We start from the raw sequence: 22,351 nt of genomic DNA, 5'->3' as shown, positions 1-22,351 counted from the left end.
AACAGATTCAGCATGATGGTTTGCAAGTATTTGTCTTCAATTTGTAAAAGCTATAAGCAGTCAACATTTTAAATTGTTACTAGATGACTAGTGGCAATACGTGTCACAGCCATCCTGTAAACCCATCCATTGAACATGGAGCATGCCTGGCTTAGCCCCAGAGTGAGAATAGATTCACCTGCAGTTAGTCCTTGTCAATGTATGTGTGTGTCTATCTATCTGTTTCTCTGTCTATCTGTCTGTCTGTCTGTCTGTCTGTGTCTGTGTCTCTGTGTGTATGTTTTTACAGCATGTTTCAATTTCATTGATATCCATTGAAATAATGTCCTACTTTCTGTGGGGCAGTGGACGTGGGGGAAATAAAAGGAGTGGGAGAAAACCAGCTTCCTGCCAGAGTTCTGGTGCTTTTGGGGGGGGGGGAGGCAGATTCGGGAGGATTGTCGCACGCTTTCCATGTGGCCCCAGGTGGGTTTCTGGCTGTGGGGAGCTACGGAACACCACCTCCCCGGCAGATGGACAAAGGACAGTCCAAGGTCTCTGGGCCTCATGGAGGCCAGCGATAACAGGTTCTTATAGTCTTGGGCATCCCAGACACAGCTGGACACCTTGGAAGAGCTGAGAACAAAATGGGGGCCCCAGGGGCGGCTCAGTCATCCCCAGGGCTGAAGGGAGGAGAGAGCAGGAGAGGATGTGCTGGGTGGTTCCCATGCAGGCAAGAGTCCTTGGTTCAGTCCATGAATGGAGCACAGGAAGGCCTGCCGAAGGGAGGATAGACTTGGATCTTTAGGGGAAAGCCTATCCATCATTCAAGTATGAAGGGCCTTGATGAGCAGAGACAGTTTAATGTTTTAGTGTTTTATTGTAGAAAGTCAGAGGGAAAGAGAGAAGGTAGAAAGAAAGAGAGAGGCCAGCCATGGCCACATGAAGAAAAGGGGGAAGGGAGGGGGAACTAGAGATGAGAGTAAGTAAGGTGAGAGCTTAGAGAGAGGGAAGGGGCCAGGCAGCCTTTTATAGTGGGCTGGCCTGCCTTTCTGTTGCCAGGTAACTGTAGGGAGGAGCATACCTGGCTATAGTAAGGTAACTGTGGGGGTGGAGTCTAGCCAGAATGCCAGAAGTTTGGGACATTGTCTGCATGACTTATAGTCACAGAATTATGGAGTTAGGGGCACTGTGGTGTCAGACACCTGTCTCTGGGAACGTGGCTCACTGTTCTGTCCCTTGTAGAGTTTCCTCATTCAACCGAAACAGGCTGCCTTTCACTGCCCCACGACTTTCCTGTTTATTACTCTTATTTCTTCCCTCATGCTTTTGCTATGGAAGCTCTAGCTAGGAGAACTTTTTATGATTTTTCAGTTACTTTTTATCTACTTGGATATGGAAACTCTTATGTAGCAATTGAACACATGAGAAGTGACTGGAATGAATAAAGGAATGGAATTATATTTTCCTCCAACTTTTTATTCACTTACAATTAAATGGCCACATCATGACTCAAAGATTCTGCCTAGCTTTATCTAAAATCTTAATGAGTCCTTTGTGCCTCATTGAAACCCACTTGCTCAAGAAATCCCTCTTAATTGGCAAACAATTGCAGAATCCTTTGCCAGTGCTCTTATACTGAGGCTCACACCGCAGCATCAAGTACAAGGGCTTCCCACATTGCTAAGCCTGTAGTAAGCACTCAGTGAAAGGTAACATCAACTTTGACCATCAATGCATGCTTCAGCAGAGGTACAATCGACAACTTACAAATTGTGAACATCATAGCCAGACTTTTCACTCTTAGTCAATTGTCCCACATGTGCCTACAGCCACTTTAATAGAGCATAAATTTTTGTGCCCGGTATACCAGGTCTGCTTCTTGGACACCAGACCAAGAAGCACACTAACATTCAGTGAGTTATATCCTTCCCGATGAAGTTAACTGTCAGGAGGAAAAAACAGTCTCATTTAAACTGAAGAACAAGCTACCTCCATGTTTAGCACAGGTTGACTGCAGTGCTTGGTCCTTCAGTCTCCCATGCTTCTGTCTCACTGGGACTCCTTGGCAGTTGGAGGAAAAGGCAATGAAAACCAAAGTACTCTGCAAGTTCCTGAGCTGAGTAACTCATGAGCCAGAATAACATATGTGTGCTGAGAAAGAGGATTCTATTCTGTAGCATAGAAACTCAACAATAGACAGGGGTTTGACTGAGAGGAACTGGAAGTCTACAATTGGCTGTCTGGACCAAGTACTGCAGCATACCTGTGCTAAGCAGCTTCATCTTCAGTTTGAATGACATTGTTTTTTACTTCTATTGCTTCAATTACTGTCTTGGTGGTGGTAGTATGTCCTCAGTAATTGTCCTTGGATGGATGAACAAATGAATAAATGACAAATTTGATGAACACAAGTTTGCAGTTGTGCTCAAGTACTTTCCCTTTTAAAAAGAACAAAATGTTTCTTCTACTTCAGGCTACAGAAATCCAAAAAGAAAAGAATAAACTCAGGTTACAGCCACTCAACCAGAGAGAATGTGAAAAGGCAATATTTGTGTCTATGATTCAGATATAACCTTTTAATAAAAGTCATGAAATTACAAACAGAGGATGCTTATAATAAATGAGAGAAAAACGCTCTAGGCACCCTGGAAGTTTCAGTCCCTGTTTTCTGAAGATTCTGTGATTGGCCACAGGAAGTCTGGGGATTTGAATCTAGAGATTGATACCTCTTTGGTTCATTGTGCTCATGAGAGTTGTGAAGTGAAAATGCTAAGAGTAAATACGGAAGCGTAATTGTCCTAGGCACAGTCATCCTGCATCTACAGTGTGTGATAATGGGTAAGTGATAGTTTAAGATGTGAGAGGGTTGGGAAGGAATGATCCCCTACCTTTAGTAGTTTTCTCATCCCGTCTCAGAAGTTGTGCTTCTATTCATTCTAATTTATTGGATTTGACTCAATTTCTAGTCTTTGTCTGACCCTCTTTTCCTGATTCCTCTGTTTAGTCCCACTGAGTCTGCCCCTTTCTCTGAATTTTTGAAGAGCACAGTGTGCTTAATATCAATGTTGTACTTGAGATTATCTTGATAATTAGCCACTAGAAAAAAATTAATATATCCACTGGATATAATATGATGAAAAGCACCTTATAAACTGTAAGAAGTGGTGACTGGAGAAGGGGTTAGAAAATAGGTGGTGACCCTTTTTTTTTTCTGCTGCATAAGACCCCCAGAAACTCTTTCAGAACACTGCCGGCACAATCAAATAGATGGGGGTGGGGGAGCTTTTGATAGCATATGCATCTAATCCTGTCAGGTATACAGATGAGGAAACTGACACACAAAATATACAAATAAACATCCTAAGATATAATCTGGTCACACTAGCAGACCAGGTTTATTATCTCGTCCTACCTTGTCTCTGTTAGCAGAAATTCAATGTAACAAGTGTGTAAGTGTGTAGTATTTCAGGGCTTTGGATTATGGATACTCTGCTGTAGCATTTCTCAAGTAGAAAAGAGAAATATTCATTCTTTTTATGACAAGTATGGCAATTCTCCAGTCATATGTTATCTGTAGACACTGGGGACCCAGCAAACTAGACACAACACGCAAAAAGTCCTACCCTTGTCAAACTTTCAGTTTTCTCTGGGAAAACACAGAAGTGTGTGTGTGTGTGTGTACATGTGCATGCATGTGTTTCTGCATTGTGTGAATATACACTAGAGTATGGCATATCCTTGGAGGAAAATTAAGACAGGAAGGAAAGAGTACCGAATAGAGAAGGCATTTCTGTGGAAGTATGCATACAAGGGACCTTGCTGATAATGTATTTGAATCTGAGTAGTGATCTGATCTAAAGCACAGGGCAGTGTTTTAAAAAGCTATGGAATAGGACTAGATTTCATATATCCATCTAATCACTAATGAAATCTCTAACCACAGTGTCACTTATTAACTACATATGAAATTCATGGTTTCAGTATCTAGTTAACAGATTCACAATTTTGTATAGTTTGGGTATTTTTATTTCCTGAAATTTCTTACAAAGGCTATATATTAATTTTGTATTAAAGCCAGCAGAACAAAGACAGAAGATTACTTTAGGTTATGAGACTTCAGTGGTGAGGTGTAATAAGAAATCATGGTACATGAAAAGGAACACTGGGGAGGAGAAGGTGTGAGCCAGAATCAGACATAGCAATGGCTTTGATCCTGACAGTGTATCTACTGGTGGAGTATTTTTTCAAGCAATAGAAAGCTAAGATAGCATACTTCAGCCTTTTGACCTTCACTCTGTCAGCAACCAAGAAATAAACTGAGAAGAAAGGAAAGGCCTCATGCTTCAGTGATTGTCTTCTAGAAGCAATATTCTCTTTCCACATATGATCCAGAAGATTTGTTGAGTAAGTCTTGGGCCAGCATTTAAATCAAACTGACAGTGGCTATAGCAAAAGGTTCTTACATAATCATTAATTTAAACTCCTCCAGGTGAGAGACCATTGTTCATTCTTCTTTGCATCATCTGTAACAACAAGCCCTGTGAATATTTATTTTATCAAAGAAGGTTATGTAGTAAAGTGTGGCCAATATCAGGAAAGTAGCTAACTAATTTCTTAATAGAGACATCAGAAACTTACCATAGTGCTCATGATTTTGACTTCTTTGTGTGTTTGGCAAGGAACATTCTTTTGAAAAAAAAGTCACTCAGCCAGCCAAGGTAGAGAGAGATACATGTATGTGCAAAGATGAGGCACTGCTCACCAGGCCATACCTTTGTTTTTGCTGTTTCTACTCTACATGCTCAACATAAAACAAAATACCAAACTTTCAACCACCTTTGAAATCCACATCGTATACACCTCCTCCTCCAAGCTGTGCCAAACAAGAGAATGATTTGCCCAGGAACATGTCCATGGAGTGGCCAGATCTTTCTCCTATCATGTCTCGCTTTCCACATCTGCAGCCCTTATGTATACCAACCCTGTTTCTGAAGATGACTCTAAAGGCCAATGGTCCATAATTCTACCTCCATCAGTTTAATAGAGTGAAGATAATTTAATTTCTCTTTAACGAGGAGGGATCCTGAATGCCCAGGGGTTATAATTAAGAGAGTGCCAGTGATCATTATCAGCATCCATTATCACTGCCTGGTCCCTCTCTTTAGTTCTCCTTGGCTACTTTACTTTCCTAGCTGCTGTCACCTTGTCCCACACTTTCTTTGAATGTCTGGTGGTACTGTCCCACATCTTTAACCTCTGTCATCACTACCATCAACTTGCACCATTCCTTTACTTCCCACCTGCCAGTGCTCTGCTGTTCCCAGTTTGCTTCTTCTGCACATGGAAACAGTATGTAGCTTCACCTGGGACTCCTGCACCCCAGCATTAGTAGATACTCCAGCTTTGTTATTCCCTTCGTTATAAGAGAAGCATCTCCATTTCTGTAATGAAGTCTTCAGCCTTAAGGATGAAACTTGCAGTAAATATTGTTGCTTCTCTGAGAAGAGAGAGCTGGATGAAATACCTTAGCCTGGTGACTCTGTGAGAACTTTCCCTCTGTAATCTGCTGCTTGCTTTCCTGCTACCCTTGAAATGATACCACTAAACCCTAAATAATCTGGCTCACATGAGTAAGTGGAGCAAGACAGCTAAGACTTCCAAAAAGATTGAAAGGTTACTAGCAAAAATGAGGAAGAAAACACTTAGCAAATACTTCCCTGGCAGTAAGATGGTGACCAGGAGTTTAGTGGTAGAAGTTCTGGAGTTGCCTGCTTACTTGGACATCTTATGGGCTGTGTTGCATTTCACGTGAAGTCTGTGATGTTCTGTCTTTCCAACACCATGTGGACAGGCACTGTGCCCACTGCACTGTCAGAGCTGTTTCAGTTCTCAGTTTCCTGGAATAATTGCCAACAGAAAGTGCTCCACTTGACTTCCCCACAATTCAGAAACAAGAGTTACAGACCTCTGGTTTCTCTGCTAAAAATGTTTACAATCAATTAACAGCTCCCTGATGGGGAGATACTCCTTTAACAAAGAGGAAATATTGTATTCTAACAAATGCAGGAAACCAATCATTCATGGATCATTAAAGAATTCCACTCAACCTTGAGTCCCCAGGATCTGGCATAGAGCCCAGTGCAGAACATTATCCATGATAGTCAATAAATGTATGTGAAATGACAGAGGACAAGAGAGAGGAGGGAGGATGGAGAGGAAAGCAGAAAAATAGTCATGCATAGCCATGTCATATTCTTTGTAAGAGGTGTAGAATCTCTGTTGTCACTCAAGATTTGATCCTGCTTTTCCCCAGTTCTGCTTCCAGGCTTTTGACCAGTTAGCCCACCCCATTCCTTTTTTTTTTAATTAGATATTTTTTTATTTACATTTCAAATGTTATCCCCTTTCCTGATTTCCCCTCTGAAAACCCCTATCCCCTCCTCTTCCCCCTGCTCACCAACCCACCCACTCCTGCTTCCTGGCCACAGCATTCCCCTATACTAGAGTATAGAGCCTTGACAGGACCAAGGACCTATCCTCCCATTGATGACCAACTTGGCCGTCCTCTACTACATAAGCAGCTAGAGCCGTGAGTCCCACCATGTTTGCTCTTTGGTTGGTGGATTAGTCCCTGGGAGCTCTAGGGGTACTGGTTAGTTCATATTGTTGTTCCTCCTATAGGACTGCAAACCCCATCAGATCCCTGGGTTCTTTCTCTTGCTCCTTCCTTGGGGACCCTGTGCTCTGTCCAATGGATGGCTGTGAGCATGCACTTCTGTATTTGTCAGGCACTGGCAGAGCCTCTCAGGGGACAGCTATATCAGGCTCCTATCAGCAAGCTTTTATTAGCCCACTCCATTCGTGATCCCAATCAGTAATAAAATGTAACAGTCATTGTAATCATGCTTAACATTGGGGAAGTAATTTTAGTTAGATCTAAGAAGGGATCTGTAAAGTAGACTGTAATATGTGCATTTGATAGATGACAGAGGCCCAAACATGTTGACCTAGCAACTGATGGAAGTTTCCTAATTCCAATTTTTTTGCAAGTTCTCCTATAAGTAAATGTTTAAAAACATGGCCAACTTTCAACATCAGTTTGTTAACTGTTGATGTATCTGTAGAATAGAATGTTGTGAGATGCATTCATAAAATGGATGCTATCAAGTAAGGATGATAGCATACCGGCAAGGAAAGGAAGTAGGATATATAATGCCTATGCCATTGTCATTATTTGACTTTAGGCTGAATATTTATGATCATATTCTAAAACCAGGTCCAGGGAATAAGCTGTAAGTTGTTTGTTTGTTTGTTTGTTTGGTTGGTTGGTTGTTTTTAGGCACAATCCTCGTGTGTGTGTGTGTGTGTGTATGTGTGTGTGGTATGTGTGTGTGTGTGTGTGTGTGTGTGTGTGTGTCTGTTTGTGTTTGTGCATGTGCGTGCATGCTTACCTGCATACCACATGGCATGCATGTGTATGCAATGTCATCTTAGCTTGTCAGTAGACAGGTGGAAGTGGGTGTTGTAAGGTTTAAAGCTCTGGTATGGCATACAAGATGACACTGTATCATGTACATAGTCACCTGTCTAGCTTTGTTGCCTTTTAGAGGACTACAAGCAGCAGCCAGCAATACATGTCTCAGCAAAAGAGATTATTGCACTCCAGTGACCCTGAAGTTTCTCTGAAACCTGTGCGTTTGTGATATTGTGATCTTTGAGAAATCAGGCCATTTTTACCTCCACGTCTAAAATTGAGAACTACTTTGCAGAAAGTTATTAAGGCATTAGTTCAAATGGTGGGCTGATAGCATATCAGCCACACATTTCTACAAAGGAGTATGAATACAGAAGAAAATTAATAGTACTTTTTAACCCTAAAAAGTGACTACTTTTTCCTTGTAATATCTACTTTTCACCATTTGTCAAATATTTTCTAACTCTTTGCATGTACATGGAAATACTTTTGTAGGGCTGGGATAAAAATAAGATACTATGGGTAAAATTTCAAACTGTTAAAGTGAGTCTAATCACCTTGGTTTGCTTGGAATGTCCCCTATTCTACCATTAAAATCATGGTGACCAGGAATCCACTAGTTCCCAGAAAGCAAAAGACTTAGTCTTTTAACTATTCAAAAATAATTCTTCTAGGAACTTGGAAGATGATTCAGTCCAGGAAACCTGTCTTTAGTCCCCAGAACTCATGTGAAAAATACTGAGTTTGATAACGCATATTTGTAATTTCAGCCGTGAAAACATGGAACTGAATCAAAATGAAGTCTTGGATTGTGTGGGTTTTTCCAGGAAGAGCAGAGACAAGGACTCAGAGAGAACCCGGATCTCTGTGTAGAGAAGTCCTCGTGGATGTGGTAGGACTCAGCAGAGTAGTTTTTGGAAAAGTGAGAGAATTGCGCAGAGCCATTCTGGCAACAGCATATAATCCACAAACCTTCAATTATGCCAGGCTTATTGGGCCCATAAGTAATTTGTATGATTGTTGCCAGAGAGGAGAACTTAAAGCAGAAAAAGCAGCTTCTAAAGTGTCCTCTTCCTATCTTTTTATATCCTAGTACAAGGGACAGAAAACAGACTACCCCTTTATTCCAATAAATATTCACTGGGAGGTTATGTGGGCAGGTTGAACCTAAGCCAATGAGTCTAGGCTTAGAGCCATCAGTAAGAAAGGATCTAGTTTCCTTGCATCAGTCCATTAATAATACTGTGCTTTCTAATTAATGAAACACAGCTCCTAGGACATGGAATAACAGGAAGATTTATCACATACTGATAGAAATTGGAAGAAAAATATATGTTAGAGTTAGATACCAAAGGAGACTCATATATCACCTACAAAAGAGATTTCCCTGAGACTTTTCGGGGACAGATATGGGGAAGGTAAGGGATCCAGCTGTGTAGGCCAGAACACCTGAGTTTGAGAGCAGCTCTGCCACCTGGTAGCTACATGACTTTAGTCCAGCAGCTTATGCTTTCACTTTTAGTTTCCTCATCTGTCCAATAGGAACTAAGGTAGACATCTCAGACATGCTCTAAAAAGTTAATAAAATTTTGCAATTATTTCCTGGAAGCATTCAATTAATATGATGGGTTTTCATCCTTTACTTTTTTCTTTTTTTTATTAGATATTTTCTTCATTTACAATTCATATGCTATCCCCAAAGGCCCCTATACCCTCCCCCCTGCCCTGTACCCCAACCCACCCATTCCTGCTTCCTGGCCCTGGCATTCACCTGTACTGGGGCATATGATCTTCGCAATGCCAAGGGCCTCTCCTCCCATTGATGGCCGACTAGGCCATCCTCTGCTACATATGCAACTAGATTGATTAGGTTTTGACTCTTCTTGGAATTCAAGAATGAAGAATATGATAGTTTCAAAATGTGACTGGTAAAAAATTAAGGCATTTAGAGATTTTTCCTGGTTGACTTTCAGTGACAGCCTAGTAAAACTCTTAACTAGGAGGTGAAAGGGGACTAATGTTCAAATGTGGTTTCCTTGGAGTTACTGACACTAACATTGATTCCAGAGTCTTCAACAAAGACATACATATTTAATGAAAGGGTTACAAAATAATAATAATAATGATGATGATGATGATGATGAAAATGGGATCTTGATGTTAGGGCACTAACCAATATTGCATTTTAGAAACTGTTTGATACCGTTCACTAGTACTAATCCAGACATCGCCTGAAAGATATATGTGTTTTGTTTGTTTGTTTGTAGATTTCAAAAACAGCATCTAGCAAGACTATCCATGTAGGTGCACATGTAGATCACCCTTCAAAAATTCATGATAACAGGAGATATTAGAATCAGGAGCCCCTTTTCTGTCCAATAAAGGTTCAGCTTAAGGCCATGGACTGATGGACTTGAAGAGTTTAAACTTGAACCTTAAGTACTTATCTTGTTAGAGTCAAGAGCACTGTGCTCCCTATAACCTTCGACTCATGTAGCATTAAAATTATCCAGAGAGCAAATGTCAAGAAATGAAGTCTGGGTTACTCCCAATCTGTGTCATTAAATGCCTTTTGGAACCAGCACCTTTGCATCTGACAATAAAATTGATGAAGTATTGCAAAGTTGCAAGTGCTGTGCAGAATTCATTACAGGTGATGGTATGTTCCAAAGGACATAAAGACCTGGCCCTGTGTACTTTACTTTCCTGTAATATCAACCCATGTACTGAATTTCACCAATTTGCTTTTAAATGAGAATCTCTTGAAGAAATCTAGGTGGCTACCTTTCTGAATCCTGCCTCTTTAAGAAAGAGTTTTAATAAAAGTCTGGAACTCTGGGACAATTGAAGGAAAAGAAAACCAGTTATTTAACAAAATGGCACTGGACACTGGGGGGAAGATAGAAATAGTCACCACGCCCCTGTGAGCAGTGTTCGTTCCTTCTGCAGAATTTCTTACTACTGAGCACTCTGGTCTGAGGGTTGTAGCTGCTACAGATTCTGCCATGAGGCACATGTGTGAAGAAAGATGAGGAAGAAAAGAAAACCACTGGATGGTTTTAGCTCCCTTGTCAAAGATCAAGTGACCATAGGTGTATGTATGGTTTTGTTTCTGGGTCTTTAATTCTATTTCATTGATCTACCTGTCTGTCACTGTACAAGTACCATGCATGCTCTGTAGTACAGCTTAAGGTCAGGCATGGTGATTCCAACAGAGGTTATTTTATAGCTGATGAGGTTTTTTTCTATCCTAGGTTTTTTATTATTCCAGATGAATTTGCAAATTGCCCTTTCTAACTCAGTGAAGAATTGGGTTGGAATTTTGATGGGGATTGCATTGAATCTGTAAATTGTTTTCAGCAGTATGGCCATTTTGACTATGTTAATCCTGCCAATCCATGAGCATGGGAGATCTTTCCATCTTCTGAGATCCTCTTCAATTTCTTTCTTCAGAGTTAGGTATGATCTGAAGGTGTCAATATTGCCCTAGCCATTGTTGATTGTATTCTTCCAAGGCCCTTTAGCCATTTAGATACTTTGTCCCTGGATGTTCCTGTTGTAGTAAGTATTGGAAGGGTGGTTGACAATGATGTTCCTGGTGTGGCAGAACTCTGATGGTTATCTTTGTGCAGTATTTTCCCATATCTCTGTGTGTATATTGTTCAGGATCTACAGGTCTGTATGGTTCAGGAGCCTCAGATCTGATCTAAGTAGGGAGAGAGGTAGCATTGAATGGAGGTCCACCTGGGCTAGCAGGCTACTCAGGCAGCTTGGTGTGCCCAGACGGCTCAGAGAGCAAGGAAGATGGATGGGGTAAAGGAAGCTTACCTGTGTGACTCAGGCTTTAGCAGGCCTTATGAAGGGAGGAAAAAAGGTGGTAGGAGAATGGAGGTCCCACTGTAATAGCAAGCTGTTCAGGATAGCTTGGCTTGTTCTAGAGGACCCAGCAAACAGGGCAAAGGGAAGCTTACCTGTATGGTTCAAATGTCTGGTGAAAGTAGGCTAAGAGGTGTGTGTGTGTGTGGGGGGGATTAAGAATCAATTTTTTCATTTTTACATTTGGAAAAAAACACTCCATCTTGTCTATATACGACATCTTCTTTGTATATTCATCTCTTGGTGCAGTAATTGTGAGTAGTGCTATAAACATAGATATTTAGGTATTTCTCTGGTTTGCTCACTATATTTGAAACCAAGGTTGGATGGATAGATAGTGTCTCAGTTAGGGTTTTACTGCTGTGTACAGATAGCAAGGCCAAGACAACTCTTAAAAGGACAACATTTAATTGGGGCTGGCATATAGGTTCAGAGGTTCAGTTCATTACTACCAAGGTCAGAGCATGGCAGTGTCCAGGCAGGCATGGTGCATGAAGAACTGATAGTTCTATGTCTTCATCTGATGTCTGCTAGCAGAATACTGACTTCCAGGCAGCTAGGATGAGGGTCTTAAATCTCACACCCACAGTGACACACCTACTCTAACAAGACCACACCTCTAAGAGTGCCACTTCCTGGGCCGAGCATATACAAAACATCACAGATAGATAGATAGATAGATAGATAGATAGATAGATAGATAGATAGATAGATAGATAAAATTAAGTAGTGTGGCAGATAATATGGTGAATAATATAGGTGATATATATATATATATATATATATATATATATATATGTTGATGATAAAAATATAGAGTAGTTAGATTGTTGTTGGAGGATAGAATAGATAGGTAGATCGATTGATTGATCAATAGATAGATAGATAGATAGATAGATAGATAGATAGACAGATAGAAAGATAGATAGGATGAGCAAGATAGAGAATGAAAAAGGAAGTGAGTCCTGTGGAAAAAAGAAAAGAATGAGCAAAGATGAAGAAGAGGGACAGGAGAGGGTAGTAGAGGGTAAATGGTCAACATACATGATATACTTTTATTAAAATATCTTTATGAAACTTTTCACTTTCTACAACAAATCTATTATAATAACATTAATTAATTATTACATATCTCCATCCCTCTGTCTTTGTCATAGTCATGTTCCCTTCCTTACAGAACAGTTGCTTAGCCTCACATTCCTGTGTGCTATAAGGAACAGAATCACTCTCTGATCCTCCTTCCTCACTTCCTTCTCACCCCCTAACCTAACATCAGGAACCCTGCAGGAACCAGTAAGTGAAGAAAGAGGGAGATAAGGGAGTTTCTGGCCTAGAGCCATTCATCTGCTGGCTGATGAAACCAACAGCAGAGCACCATCAGTATAGCCAGCTTGTTTGCTCTTGTCTGATTGTTAATGTTAATATATGAATAATCAAGAAGACAGCTTCATTTCCATAAGTTAGAGTATGCATAGAGTACAGAAGACAGAACAGCAAAGTTAATCATAACCACAGGACTAGCACAAAATCAATGGCAAAGCCTTTTCTGTTAGTCACAGTCCTTTATGTTAATAATTTCTTTGGAGATGAAGCAGGCGCTGCAGAATTCTGAGTGTGTCAAGAGAGCTTTATAAGCCTATTGCATTCCCCAGAGGAATCCCAGGGAATTCACTTCTTAATGGCATGGCAGACCATTGAGCTATTTATATAAACAAGGTCAACTCTTTGGACTGAGACATCTGGAGGCCAGGGTGTTGTTGCCATTCAGTCCTGAGCTAGGATGCATGTCTCACTTACCCAGACTCCCAGCAGCAGAAGGGACTTTTGTTCTAAATGGATGTTAATGAACAGTACTTAGCAGAAAAGTTACTGAGGAAGCTGGGATCTGTGAGGTTTGCATGTGAGGGAGGGGCTGTTTGTGATGGTTCATGATAGATAGATTCAGGGAAGAAACTGAGTGCCAGACAGGTCTCCCCAACACTTCACACAGAATCAATTACTCTATGCTTCTCATTCCTCCAACTTATCACAGCTTTTGTCACTCGAGTGTCACACTGCTTCATAACTGTTTATCTTTCTCCCTGTCTAACAGTCTCTGCATCAAGAACTATGTTTTATTTGTATTTAATTCCTTTATATTTTGTGTGGTATCTGATACCAAGCAAATCCTTAACAAATAAAAGCTTGAACCAGAGCTTCAGCAAACCAAGAGCCATAGCAGCTGGGGAAGGGAGGAAATGGAGGAGATTGACAGTCTGGACACATAGAGCAGCACAGACCACAAGGGGGCTTTTATAATGCCCAAGGGATATTTTGCTATCTTAATATATGTGAATGTTTGCTTGTATATGTGTGTGTGTGTGTGTGTGTGTGTGTGTGTATATATATACACATATACACAGTAGTGTACATTCTATACCCTTCCTTCCAACAGTATTGCTGCTCACAGTTCATATTGTGAACAGTATTGCTGCCCTATCCATAGCCATAGACCTCAGTTGGTTTGGGAGACACACACCAAGCAGACAGTTTAGGGGATTAACAAGTCTACATGCAGAACCCAAGGCTGCTGAGGAAAAAAAAAAGAAAAATCATTACTGGCCACTTCTGTTTTAATAATTGGTATAACAGCTAATGAACACACTTAAAGTGAAATGAAGTCTTCTAGCTGTTGATTATTGTGCTTTTCAGGGTTAGGAGGTGCAAGTATGTTTACTATTATCCATTAATTTAAGGGAAGCTAATCACCTGAAGGCACAAATATTGATAGGAAACACTAAATAAAGACATCTGCCACAATGCTATGAATACAAAGTATAGCTGAGATTCAGGGTTTTGTGTTAACTGTCAAGCTCAATTTATTTTATAAAAGGAGTGTGGGCAAGGACTAGCAGGTGCAAATACAGTCACTGCTGAGAGAGTGCATAGTGAGCAAGAGGCAAGAACTCAAATAACACTCTGCAGTTTTGTTGGGTAGGAATGAAGCTATTGAAAGACTTGTTTGAAGCAGTAGGTTAGGTACAAATCAAATGGGGAGGGTACAAAAATACAAAATTCGGATTTTTAGATATTAAAAATTCATCTTTCTTGAGATGCAGGTAGCCATCCACAATGCAATAAAACCTCATTCCCTGTTTGCCAGATCTGAGTATGTGGTACCTGTATCCATTACTTTTCTGTTTCTATGATAAAATGCCATGATCAAAATTCACTTATGGAAGAGTTTGGTTTTGATTATGACTCCAGAGGTGATAAGAGTTCATCTTGCCAAGAAGGTATAATTGCAAGCAGCAGGAATGGGATCAGGTGCCAGAAGCTAGGAGATCTCATCGTCAGCCACAGATATGAAGGAGAGAGAGAAGTAAAAGTCTATTAACTCAAAACCCACCCTCAGCGACATAGTTTCCTCAGCAAGGCTGTTCCACCTCTCCAAACTGGTGAGCAAATTTTCAAATGCCTTGAGCCTAGGAGAGGCATTCCTCAATCAAGCCACCATACCTTTGTTTGTTCTTGGTTTTTGATGCCTGTTATCAAGCCAAAAATGTTGGTGATCCTAACCCTGACTCCTTAAGCCATAATCTCCAAGCACTACTTTGGCTCTGTCCTGTACTCCTATGTAAGGTAACCAAATTGTTATATACTGCCAGGATTATAATCCCAGCTTCTCAGCTAAGGGGGGCAAGCCTTTTTTAGCTTGTTGTCCTTCACCAAAACCCCAAAATTAGTGCATGAGACATTGGTTGGATCTTGCACACTTTAAATTGCATATATACTTTCCCAAGGGATTATGCAAGTTTGGGATGTGATCTCCTACATTGACAAATTGAGTGGTAGTATTTTTCCCATGCTTCTAATTTATATGTTTGTGCTGGGAAAATGATTTAGATAGCAGCTCAATAAATTGATCAAATAAATTACACCAAACCCTGCACCATCATTTCAGAAGCTGTCATCATACCAAGGAGGTCCTATATCACCCAGCATGGTGTTCCAACAATACTGTTATGTTTTCTTAACATGCTGGTGGGTTTTCATTTGGTTAGAAAGCACCTTATTTATCAGACTGACAAACAACCTAAGAAGTTTCACTCTAGAATGTTAACTGTGAAAGCCATCAATTGCTAGTTTTGTGACTGTTAGCACATTATTTAAAGGCCCTAAGCCTCTTTCTCTTTCTATGGGATAAAGATTAATGATACCTACCACAAAACTTGTAAGAGTAATTCATTAAAAAGAAAGGAATCTAGATGTCAAACAAATGCAGATTCACATACTAGCTCCATGAGGGCTTACATTAATCACTAATCATGAGAGCCTCAAATCCTAGTCATTAAATTCTAATTTTTTATTATAGGTAATTCTAAGATGATACGTTTTATTGAAGTCTTACTAGATCATCTTTTTTGTTGTTGTTGTTGTTTTGGGTTTTTTGTTTTGTTTCAAGACAGGTGTCTTAGGGTTTCTATTCCTGCACAAACATAATGACCAAGAAGCAAGTTGGGGAGGAAAGGGTTTATTCAGCTTACATTTCCACATTGGTGTTCATCACTAAAGGAAGTCGTAACTGGAACTCAAGCAGGAGCTGATGCAGGGACCATGGAGGGATGTTCTTTATTGGCTTGCTCAGCCTGCTCTCTTATAGAACCAAGACTACCATCCCAGAGATGGTACCACCCACAAGGGAACCTCCCCCCCTTGATCACTAATTGAGAAAATGCCTTGCAGCTGGATCTCATGGAGGCATTTCCCCAACTGAAACTCCTTTCTCTGTGATAACTCCAGCCTGTGTCAAGTTGACACAAAACTAGCCAGTACAGACAGGGTTTCTCTGTATAGCCCTGGCTGTTCTGGAATTCACTCTGTAGACCAAGCTGGCCTCAAACTCAGAGATCTGCCTGCCTCTACCTCCCAAGTTCTGGGGTTAATGGCATGTGACACCATTGCCAGCTTACTAGATCATCTTAATGAAGCGGGATAGGTTTGATAACATTCTGAAAGGCTTAGAAATGCACTCCTACCTGCATTCCAGATATACATCCCTAAGTGATGGACTACAAACCTAACTCATATATGATGTCATTATATACCAGAGACAAGACCAACTATAGTGACAGAAGAGTAATTATCTCCTCAGATGACACTCTTGGGTTGATATGGTGCTTATTGACATAGATTGATGTATTTTAGGAGTAGTAAGAATAGACACATTGTGAGGAGCTTGTACCTTATGGGCTCTCAGCTCATCAAACAAGGATAATTCATATGCTTTGATGTTAAAACAAACCAAATAAGCATTTGCAGCTCAGATTAAAAAAAACTATAAGTCAATCTACAGTGAAAAACATCAGATTGAAATGCTTAAAGATTTAACATGTCAGGCTATAAAGATATGTCTCATTACCCATGATTTAGGGAGTGAATGCATACTTGGGTGGATGGATGGAAGGGTATATGGGTGAGTGGGGGGAGGGAGGGAGGGAGACTCTGGTTTTATCAGAAGTAGATAGATGACCTTGGACAAAGTAATCACCTGTTCTGAGAAGCTGTCTCTTCTCTGTAAAATAGAAATAATAAAAGCAGCTGCCTAATTATAAAAATGAAATATGTTAATGCAAGTTAAACACTTAGGTCAGAACTTGATACTTAGTTTAAAAGCCCCCAGGGGATACAAACTGTTATGATGGTCTACATAATCATTCCTTTTGTTTCATACTCTCCAGCTCTAGATGCCTGACTGCTGCTTCTAAGATATCTATGTACTCTGTGTTTTACAGGGCAACAGGTCCTGGGCTTGGTAGAGAACCAGAGTGACTGGTATCTTGGAAATCTCTGGAAAAACCATCGTCCATGGCCAGCTCTTGGAAGAGGCTATAACACAGGTAAATCATAAGGGCAGTGTCGGGGGTGGGCATAGAGAGTTACACATAGACTTACTTTTTCTTCCTCAAAGAAAGGAGATGAACAGCAACATGGAATAGGCCACTTGGTTTTCTGATTTTTATCAGGGCACAAGATATATACAGGTAACACCCCCAGTTATTATTTCATGTCATGCTACAAGTGATGAAGCAGTTAAACTGTGGAAGCCTTGGCAAAAGTTGTCTATCCCAGCCATATTACACATACAATTTAGATCTATACCCACAATAGGTATCAGCATTTATATTGCTGTAGTCTTCCATGTACAGGCTGCAAAAGTAGCAGGCACTCATATTCCCTCATCAAAAGGTCCATGTATAGCCTACCCAGAAGGTAGCAGGAGAATAGGTACTTCTAAGTAATTCATTCCTCAAATATCATATGTCTAAAATCAGGTAATTTATTCTACTTTGTTACTAACACCAGTCCTGCATGTTCGTTTTTGTTTCTGTCTCTATTATTGTTAGTCACTTCTAGTGCGGCCATTCTTTATCCAACAGCTGGCAATCCTAAGTACCCTAGATGGAACACATTGCTTCATGAAATGAATAAGTAAGGAAAGTAAAACTCCCCTTTTATTTTTTATTTTTTCTCTCCCAAGTACAGCTTCTCCCTATGTCTGTTTCCAAAATGTCCCTGGATCCTTCTCTCTCTTCCATGCTCATTGCCATTGATGTCACCCTTTTTTTAAAAAGACACACTCAATATTTTTATCAGGATTCAAACCTGGGCTACACAATTTCAGGTCCCAAAATGGTCTAGTACCTCTTAAGAACAGAATTGGAGCCGATATCTGAGAAATGTCCTACCTGAATATGCTGCATAGACAGATCCTACAGTCTGACCTCAAACGCTACAGACAAAAGAGCCAGAAAATTAACCCTGAGACCTGATGATCTGATTTCCCAGAAGTCAGAATTAAATATGAGGCCGCAATAGTGTCTGGGTTTGGTGGTTGCTTTTGGAATGGATCCCCAGGTGGGGCAGTCTCTCTGGATGGTCATTCCTTCAGTCTCTGCTCTGAACTTTGTCTCTGTAACTCCTTCCATGGTTANTTTGTTCCCCCTTCTAAGAAGGATCAAAGTATCCCCACTTTAGTCTTCCTTCTTCTTGAATTTCAAGTGTTTTGCAAATTGTATCTTGGGTATTCTGAGCTTCTAGTCTAATATCCACTTCTCAGTGAGTGCATATCATGTGTGTTCTTTTGTGATTGGGTTACCTCACTTAGAATGATATCCTCTAGATCCATCCATTTGCCTAAGAATTTCATAAATTTGTTGTTTTTAATAGCTGCATAGTACTCCATTGTATAAATTTACCACTCATGTCTCTAGCTGCATATGTAGCAGAGGATGGCCTAGTTGGTCATCAATGGGAGAAGAGGCCTTTGGTCCTGTGAAGGCTCTATGCCCCAGTAAAGGGAATGCCAGTGCCAGGAAGAGGGAGTGGGTGGGTTGGGGAGCAAGGGGAAGGGAGAAGGGATAGGGGATCTTCAGAGGGGAAACTAGGAAAGGGGATAACATTTGAAATGAAAATAAAGAAAATAGCTAATTTTTTAAAAAAAGAGAGAGATAATGATGAAAAATAGAAAAATATGAGGCCCCAGAACCCAAATGAAAAAAGATATGAGCCAAGCTTCTGGAAGTGCAAGTTCAGAAATGGACCCTCTTAAACTACAATTTTATCTGTAGCTATCTTGACTATTGATATATACCTGAAATCAGTATTGTAGAAGCTAAAGCTGGTAGAAGACAGGGAAAGACCAGCATCAGTGTCCAGCCAAGGATCCTATGTTGCAGGCCATACTTGAGAATAGGGAGATTCCATTGCTGAAAGTTGCCTGGTCATCAGCCCTGCCGCACCCCATTTATGTTCTATAAGTCTCCTAGGCATAACAGAGGTTGCAGCTGAAGTTATGCCAATCCACTCTTCACAGACCCAGACCTTGTACTTTCTTGCTGACCCTTTAGTTGCTGAATAGAAAATGAATCTAGGGACTCTCTCAGGAGGCAAGGAATGGGGAAGTTGAGATAAGGAGGACTAAGACAGCAAGTAGGGAAGTATTTCCAAACTTCAGGAATAGGTGAGGCAGTACCTATCATCTTACCTGCAGTGTGTTAGTCAGACACTGCAATTCAAGGTAATATTATCAGATCTTCGTGCTAGTCTTATCTCTCTGTATTAGAAATAAACAGAGATTTTAAGAGTATAGCCCTAATTAAGGAGGTCTGAAAGTTTGGCTAATGACCTTTCTAGCTCAAACTTAAATGGCTTCATAATCAAATACTTTTTTGTTAGGGTTTGGTTTTATATTTTTGAGTCAGAGTCTCAATACATAGCCCAGGCCAGCTTCGAATTTCCTATGCATCCCAAGCTGTCCTTGAATCCATAATATACCTGCCTCTTCCTCCAAGTCCTGACATTTCAGTCCATACTGACCCAAACACTCTTTTAAAATCAGGTATACTAAGTTTTGCCCATAGAGCATCTAATGGGTCTGTAGAAGAGTCTAGACTGCACTGTAGGAAGCCTTTGGAATGTTTATGAAGCAGAATATCTAAAGCTCTTCTGTAAAGAAATAGGCTATTTCATATATATATATATATATATATATATATATATATATATATATATATATATATAGTACTAACCTACAATGTTGTGCCATCCATCTTGTTTTATGCGACAGGATCTCTTACTAGGACCTGGAGCTCAATGATTACGCTAGGCTGCCCTGTCTGCAAGCAACACCATATATAAAAGTACCTCCCCTGAGCTGAGAATATAATCATACACACACATACTCATTCATTCTCATATTCTCTCTCTCTTTCTCTCTCTCTTTCTCTCCCCCCCCCAAACTTTGCCATTTTACATGGCCAAGGGAAGGCAAGTACTTTGCTAACTGAACTATCTTCCCAGCTTTATGAGCACTATCTTCTGAGTGTTTTTGAGGTTGGACCATATTTGATCTCACAGTAAGTGAATGAGACACTTCATGTACCTATCTTTGGGAAGCAAATCCAGCCAGCTCTTCATGGGTGCCCAGCCTTTCGGGGTCTTAGAAAACTGTATATTATTGGATGAAAAAGATGAAGCATATTTCCTGTTTCTCAAGGCCTATAGTAATAGAAAATGCCATATAGAGATAAACTATAGCACATCGAGGGTGCTGTATCAGGTCATGGTTATCTGCATTAAACAGAAAGTACGCTGGTCCTTAATGTAGGTTTGTAAGGAGAAGAAAGTTGTAGAACCATGGTGAATTACTATGGCAAGAATGGTAGATATATTCCTCCCTACCCCTCCTTATACTGCTTCATAGCACGTTAGTAAACAATGGTCTTAAACACCTTCAGTTCCTGTTGGTATCTTGAGACAGTGAGTTTGCCTTCTGAAAGGTCCTAAAAGGACAGAACAGGCAAGGAAAAGCCCTGTGAGATCTGACAGGTCTATTTCAATAACTCCACGACACCAAGTGATCATTATAAAAGGACTTATGCAGCATCAAGATGCCATAACTTTTATAATGGGAAATTGTGATTTAAGACCAAGGAGTGTGCCACACATCAGCAGATCAGTCATCCAACTCTTGGGGAATTTGAGGACTCTGCTGGTGAGAAATCTCTCTAAATCCAAGCTATCGCCAATCTTTAATAAGGCTCCTCCAGTAAACCATCCTGTTGATGTTACTGACAAACTCCAGCACATTTGAGTTGGAACCACAACTGAACCACTGAGCCTTTCTATTATGGACTTGGCCATTCAACTTGGCCAGCTTGGTTAGTTCTCCAACATGTGAGGTAAGAAAATGGTACCATCATGTTGTGAATACTAATTGCCAGCGAATCCCAACCTGGTGTCAAGTACAAAGCAAGCACTCAGTTCATTCTGGTCTTTGTCTTCTTACATACATGACCAGTGATTCAGTGGGTACCAAAGTGATGAGATGTTTACCACACAGTCTCTCAAGTACTGAAGTTGGGAAAGAACGAGTAGTCGTTTTATTTTTATACAAATATATAGCCACCTTTTCCCACTGTCTACACTTAGCTTTTGGTGCTTTTAAGAGAAGAAATCACCTATTTTAATTCCTATACCAACTTCCCAAGTATATTTCCCTTTGAAAATTTCCAAAAACAAAGCATGAGATGTTTGAGCTATAAGATCTGCCCCTTAGGCCTGAATTCTTTTTTAAATTCTCTACCTTTTGCAAATCCTATTCAGAATTTGTGAGCCCAAACTCCTTTGTCTATAAACCCAGGAGATTGGGTTGGAATACGGGCATCCTTAGGAGGCTGTCGTTTTAACTACCTATAAACCATAGAGTTTTAGGAAGTTACTTTGGCTCTGTTTCACCTCAGAACCATCCTGAGTAACTATTTCAAAGCAGTACAATTCAGCAATACTCCTCAAATCCATTTGCATTACACCAGGCCCCTTCTCTTACACCTCAGCATGTATCATTTTCTGTTGTCTGTTGATTCCTAGGGTATTATTATTATTATTATTATTATTATTATTATTTATCATTATTATTAATCATTTCATTCATTTATATATCAAATGATATGCCACTTCCTGGTTAGCTCTTTCACCAACCCCCCATTCCCACATCTGCCCTTCCCCCTCCCCTTTGTCTGTTGATAGTGATCCCCTACCCATCCATATTCTCCTGCCCCTCTTCTCCATGCTGTCTTTTAATGGAGATTTTTTTCAAATATCCAGCAAAATTTCTATTTCTCTCTTTTATGTTTGTATTCTTTTCTAATTTGCTTTCACAAAGCACAGAGAATCTTAAGAAATTTGGGAAAATATGCCCTTCATCTCTCCTCCCTTCTTGTTGGAGATATTTGGGGCATGATTTCAATATCATAGCCTCAACTAGCCCAGAATTCACTGTGTAGCCCAGAATGGTCTCAAACGTAGCAGAAATCCCTTACCTCAGTTTTCCCCATCTGTGTGCTGTAGTTTCTGGTATCAACATTACATCTAACTCTTAGTGGAGCTTGCTATAACTCATTTCCCTGCTCGTGTCTCACTGATCTGGAGCAGCTGTAGATGAGATGACCATGGACAATATTCTTGCCAGTAACTGTT

General features: G+C 40.3%; 1 protein-coding gene across 10 annotated transcripts in view; it reads left to right on the top strand.

Annotated features, from left to right (window-relative positions):
• Window positions 1–22,351, top strand: part of Large1 (LARGE xylosyl- and glucuronyltransferase 1) — a 385,957-nt gene that overhangs the window by 288,435 nt on the left and 75,171 nt on the right. For all 10 annotated transcript variants that reach the window (XM_021218836.2, XM_021218837.2, XM_029531875.1 and 7 more), the window contains one exon: window positions 17,107–17,211. In XM_021218836.2, the coding sequence (XP_021074495.1) occupies window positions 17,107–17,211 (105 nt within the window). The remainder of the gene's footprint in view (window positions 1–17,106; window positions 17,212–22,351) is intronic.

The sequence above is a fragment of the Mus pahari genome, chromosome 19, assembly GCF_900095145.1.
Source record: "Mus pahari chromosome 19, PAHARI_EIJ_v1.1, whole genome shotgun sequence".
Taxonomy (NCBI): domain Eukaryota; kingdom Metazoa; phylum Chordata; class Mammalia; order Rodentia; family Muridae; genus Mus; species Mus pahari.
This window is presented reverse-complemented; position numbering and strand designations above follow the sequence as displayed.